At 55.0% G+C, this 6,040-nt stretch overlaps 1 protein-coding gene across 1 annotated transcript; it reads left to right on the forward strand.

Moving 5' to 3' along the window:
• Positions 1-1,776: 1,776 nt before the first annotated feature.
• Positions 1,777-5,324, forward strand: LOC112951740 (proteinase-activated receptor 3-like). The gene is made up of 2 exons (XM_026044502.1): positions 1,777-2,007; positions 4,163-5,324. Exons 1-2 carry the CDS (start codon positions 1,902-1,904, stop codon positions 5,173-5,175), a joined length of 1,119 nt encoding a protein of 372 aa, XP_025900287.1. The 5' UTR covers positions 1,777-1,901; the 3' UTR covers positions 5,176-5,324.
• Positions 5,325-6,040: the final 716 nt, after the last annotated feature.

Genomic DNA, 6,040 nt, shown 5'->3' on the forward strand with positions numbered 1-6,040 from the left:
TTTTCCTGGTTAACACCTGGCTATACCGCTGGTGTTGGCAACAAGGTTTTGGTTTCTACAACCGTGGGCCACAGTTTGAAGATAGACAGCTGATGGGGAGAGATGGGATCTCGCTAAGAGGGGCATGTGTGTCTGCCAACAAGTTGGCTGTCCTGGAAAGGAGGGCTTAAACTAGGCGAGATGGAGGAAGGAGTTACGGAGTTATAGGGACAGAGCAGTCATCAAAGCACAGCTCAAGGCTTTGGACACTGTCTCCCATAACATCCACATTTGCAAGCTTAGGAAGTGTGGGTTAGATGAGTGGGTCATGAGGTGGATTGAGAACTGTCTGAATGGTAGAGCTCTGAGAGTTGTGACCAGTGCTACACGGTCAACCTGGATGCCTGTTGCTAGTGGTGTCCCCCAGGGAGCTGTATAGGGTGCAGTCCTATTGAACTTCTTCATCAATGAACCTCATGAAGTTCAATAAAGGCAAGTGTAGAGTCCTGCACCTAGAACTGGAGTCCAGTTCTGGGTTCCCCAGTACAAGAGGGATGTGGAGCTGCTGGAGAGAGTTCAGTGCAGGGCTATGAGGATGATCAGGGGCCTGAAACATCTGCCATATGAGCAAAGGCTGAGAGAGCTGGGCCTGCTTAGCCTGGAGAAGAGCAGGCTGAGGGGGCATCTTATCAGTGTGTACAAATACCTGAAGGGAGGGTGYAAAGAAGATGGGACCAAACTCTTTTCAGTGGTCGCCAGCGACAGGACAAGAGATAGCCACAAGGTGAAACACAGCAAGTTCCATCTGGATATGAGGAAAAAGGTCTTGACTGTGAGGGTAACAGARTATGGGAGCAGATTGCCCAGAGAGGTTCTGGCATCTTCTTCTCTGGAGATACTCAAAACCTGCCTGGACATGATCCTGTGCAACGTGCTCTAGGTGACCGTGCTTGAGTAGAACGAGTTGGACTGGATGATCTCCAGAGGTCCCTTCTAACCTCAACCACTCTGTGACTCACACGGAGGATGCCTGGCCTGGAACTCATCGGGATCCTGCCCTGGGTGCATGTGTGCAGTGCAATGGCATGTGTGTATGGCAGGTACCTGGCATCCATTGGAAGAAGCTGCACATTTCCAGGTTTGCCTGGAGTCTCTTATTTGCTTCCACAACTACTTCATAGCAACTCCAGGGAGTTAGGAGGGTGGATATGGGGGCCATCCACCACCCATTTGGGTGGCAGGAAGAGGATGGCACAGCTGCGATGAAGCAGGGCAGCCTGTGGGGGTGATACTGGCTCATCTACCCAAGCAAAATGATCACACACAAGGGACCTGGGAGCTTCTGGTCCTCAGAGCCTCCCTGGGATGGCCAAGTAGGGGTGAGACTGCCCTGCACCTTGGGGTTCTCTTGTGTGGGAACAGAAGGATATGCCCCATGACCAGCACTCTTCTGTGATGGGGCTTGGCACCCAGAGCCTTGACCCTCCTGCCATACATTTACAGGGCACGTATCAGTGCACCTGCTCGTTGCAGTCTGTAAAATGTCTTTTTATGGTTGCACCACAACTGCTTCCTCCTCTTTGCGTCCAACAGCACGAGACTGATGGGAAATCACCCTAACGTCGCATGTCTCGGTGACATCCTCTATCCAGTGTCAGCTCTGAGCTCTTGGGGACAGCTTGCAGTTTGCAGTTGTCTCCACTTCCAACTTCCTGATCATTACTCTTGCTTCTCAGGCCTCGGGAATAGAAAGCAGCCCCCAGACGCAGAGTGGAAAGGAAAGAGGAAGGCTGCTGTAGGAGGGGGCCGGTATCTGAACATGTTGCAGTGACTCACAGTCTGGGGCCAGCCCCTGCTGATGGCACTTCTCTGGACCCTAGAAGACAGCCAGCAGCAGTCATCGCAGAGGCCCCACCACAGATATGTATTTCTTGCCTGCTCCCGCCTCTGCTGCCGTCTATGTCTCCATCCTGCTTGGCTGCACCTGGCTCTGCTCGGCTGTTGAGGTCTCCACAGCCAAGCGCCCTGGTAAGTCTCACTACATTTTTCTGGGGAAGATCCTTCTTGGGGAGATGGGTAAGGAAGGCCAGGAAGGGCTCACTGGATTGCGGGGTCATGTGGCACCTGGGAGGCAATGGGGCAGAGTGGAAGAGCATGGGTTGGAGGACAGATCTACTGCTCTTTTTCCTTACTGTCCATATTGAAAGCCCAAGTGGTGACCTGAGGCTCAGCTGCTCTTCTCCTCCCTATAGCAGCAAAGATAAAATTATGGCTGCTGTAACCTGAAATTTCCTCTGCCTCCTCCACAAGTGGGAAGGGCAGAGGCAGCAGGGCCTGCAGGAAGCTCTTGGACATAACWGGTGCCCTGGTGTCCTCCCCAGGTGTTCTGGAGACCATCTGTAAATCTMTAGGGTTTCAGAGCTGGGGCTGTTCATCTCAGGCTAAACTGGAGCCAGCAAACTTTCTCCTAAGTCCCATACCAGAACACACTGTCCTGGATGTGTTCTTGCATGGCATGATGTACCCTGTGCCCATGCTGGTGCAGGTGCCCGCRTTACTTCGCAGTCCCAGAGTTGGACATGGCGCTTCGGGACTCTCGTGGCTCCTTGGACCCAGTTGTCGTGGCAGATTGTGCTCACTGTGTATGAGCAGCGAAACGGAGCCTCGTCCCCACCAGAACTCACTGTGTGCCTGCTCAACGGGCAGTTCGATTGCCCGCAGATCCAGGGCACGTAGTGCAACCTGCACGGCTTGCAATGGTGACAGGCGCAGTCACTCAAGACACCTGGTTGCTCCATGTGCTTAGGCTCAGGGGACCTCCATGGCCATCCCCCAATGTGGGACATTGGCAGTGCCAGTTGGCAGAGGCCAAAAAAAGAACATCTGGGATTAACCTTTGGGAGCTGTGCAGTCGAGTAGAGGGAAGGCTTTAGGAAGGGTCCGTGTAGCTCTGTGGTGGATCAGAGAGGGGACCTGCTCACACATGCCGGGGTGACGTGCAGGCAGGCTGAGCCTGGTTGTGCTTTTAGAGTGAAAAAACATTAACAAAAGGAATTTGATCTGTGTTTTCATTTTTTTCTTCATGTGATCCAAGATCTTCCTGTTCCGTGCTTGTGCTCTGTGCGTAGGGTGAGACCGCAGGCAGCAGGGGGGTGCGCAGCTGTGGCTGGGCTGCGGAGGAGGCTGCAAGGGGCAGGCGGAGGGGAACGGGCAAGAGATTTGGGACTGCCCACATGGGAGAGCATCTGCCCTGGCGTGGGCAGCATGTCTGTCTGTCAGAGACCGGGTATGTGAGTGCTCTGCAGCTGAAGTCGAGGCTCTCCCACAGCTGCTTTTGGCCACCTTGTATGTTACTGGGGCACTGCCATCTCAGCATGGACAGGATCCCCGCTTCTTCCTGGGCCACTTAACCCTTCTTATACCCACTGCATTTCTGGAGGGACTTATTGTGTGCTAGACCCAACTATAGATTTGGGTCATCTCTGAACAGAGCTGAGCCCAAAGYCCTAAAAAGATGAAGTTTCCCCCAGAGCATCTGGACATATTCAATGGTACTTCCAGGTCCTTTGGTGGAATCCAGTGCTAGGTACATCCTGGCATGAATGTACTAGGAACAGGAATGTTGTCAGGGAGATGGAACGCGTGTGTGAGCACCCATTGTAGGCTCTGGATTGGGTTATTCTTCCTCTCCAAGCCAGATTGGGTTGGCACTGGGATGACCGCAGTGCTGGGTGAGTGGCATGTCACGAGCAGGGTAYGGCATGGCTCTTTGACAGGAGCAGCTCTGTGGCTCCATGTTTTTGCCTTGTTCATCACACAGTGTCTTCCTTAGTGATGTTGCTTCTCCACAGTCTTTCATGCGTGGTATGTGTGGGGCAGGAATGAGACCCTTGGGGTTGATAGTGCTTTGACAGCTTGGGAGCACAGTGCCAGCAAGGGCAGAGTTTGCCCCAGATGAGATACGTTGAACATCCCCAGGAACCAGGATGTTGGGGACTAGGATGCAGGACTCCTGAGTCCCAAGGTGCCCTTTGGTGTTGACCAGGGAGATGTCAGCTCTTGCGTTTGCTGGCTGCTCTGCTGGGAKAGACAGTTCCCTACAAGGTCCCGGATTGGAGGGGGCCATGGGAGGGTGCTCTTGGACAAGACTAATTCCTTCTGTCCTCCTCAGTGCACGGCAAAGGGCGAGTCTTGATACCCCTCACTCCCAAAGAAGAGATTGAATGCCCCAGCGCTTCTGTGGAAASTTTTCTCAACAGCACTGTGACCACTCGTGTCCTCCCCGCTCTCTACTCCGTGGTGCTGCTTGTGGGGCTGCCAGCCAATGCTCTTGCCTTCTGGGTTCTGGTGACCAAGTTCAGGAGAAGTCCCACCACCTTCTTCCTCCTTAATCTGGCCAGTGCTGACCTGCTTTTTGCCCTCCTGCTGCCCTTCAAGATCTCCTACTACCTTTTGGGCAACCAATGGCTCTTTGGGGACTACCTGTGCCGCACCATGGTGGCCCTCCTCTATGGGAACATGTACAGCTCCATCCTCTTCCTCACCTGCATTGGCCTGGAGCGTTACATCTCTGTGGTGCACCCATTCCTGTGGAAGGGATCCAAGTGGATGTGGGGCAGAGTGTGTGTCTCTGTGGGGATTTGGCTGGCGGTGGGGCTGGGCATGAGCCCTCTGCTCTTAAGCCCCCAGACAAAGCACATCTCAAAGCTGAACATCACCACGTGCCACGACGTCCTGGACAAGCATGATCAGAAGTTCTTCTTCTATTATTTCCTCTTGCTGATAGTGCTGGGCTTTGGCCTGCCTTTCGTGCTCATGACCCTCTCCTATGGCTGCATCGTGGTGCGGCTCCTGGCCAAGGGGAGGCAGTATGGGCATGTGGTGCGTGTCCTGGGCTTGGTCCTCCTGGTCTTCATCCTCTGCTTCACTCCCAGCAATGTGCTGCTCTTCAACCACTACGTACTGGGTGCCACGGCCTGCCTCAACGTCACCTACATCTGGTACACCGTGGCGCTGGCGCTCAGCGCTTTCAACACCTGCTTTGATCCCTTCATCTACTTCTATGTCTCCAGGGATTTCCGGGCCTGCTTTTGGGATGGAGGCACCTGCTGCCCCAGGCAGCTGAGGACCTCGACAGGGAAGGCCTCTGAGAAGGTGGCCTTACCCCTAAGGTCCAGCGAGCAGAGCCAGCCGTAGGCAGGGGGCTGTGGGCTGGACCCAGCTATGCCTCCCAGTGTCACGTCAGCATCACAGACACAGCAGCCGAAGCACCTGGGACGTGCTGTCCTTCAGACTGTGCCCTGGGAGCAGAGCTCTTCCCAGCTGCCAGCCGGGCCCCGGCACAGCCCCCTACCTGGATACACATCCTAAACTGGCATGAGGCATACTCAGAAAAAAAACCCTTGGACTGGAGGTTTGTTGTAACTTTCCCAAAGGCCACTGGAGCTCCTGGACCTGGACCTGATCTTAGCAGCCAGACGTTGGGAGCAGCCGGCCACTCTCGCTGGTGCAATGGTCCCGGCTAAGACAGATCCAYGTCTCTGAAACTCGCAGCAGCTTCCCCTTCGCCGCCCGTCCTGACCACGAAGGCAGCAGTTCCTCCACGGGTGCTCGCAGGCTCAGCCCCTTCCCAGCAGGTCACCAGGCTGGTGTCCCCTGCGGCTGCCATGTGATCCCCCTGCAAACCACCCTGCTCCTGCCTCCCACAGCTGGGCCTGGAACCACCAGGCTCCCTGCCCGTGGGACCACGGGCATCCTCACTGCCCRCCCTGCATCGACCAAGCCCGCTGGTGTACAAATAAACCTTTATTTACCTCAGATAATGGAAGAAACTGGTATAAATATGCCAGCTGAGCAGGCATCATCCTCCATCACCAGCTCTATGTGCTGGGCACACACGGGCCCAGCTCTTACACTCCCCCCATCCCACTGTTTTGCCATGGTAAATGCAAGAAGGGATGTGGGGGATATCTTGGGTGCCTCTGTCCTGCCCCAAGAGTGCAGTGCTGGGGACGGGATATTGGGCAAAGCTGAGACGTGTCTTGGAGGATCCGTGTGGGGA

This window comes from Nothoprocta perdicaria, unplaced genomic scaffold (assembly GCF_003342845.1).
Source record: "Nothoprocta perdicaria isolate Ctin4 unplaced genomic scaffold, notPer1 scaffold_369, whole genome shotgun sequence".
Classification (NCBI taxonomy): domain Eukaryota; kingdom Metazoa; phylum Chordata; class Aves; order Tinamiformes; family Tinamidae; genus Nothoprocta; species Nothoprocta perdicaria.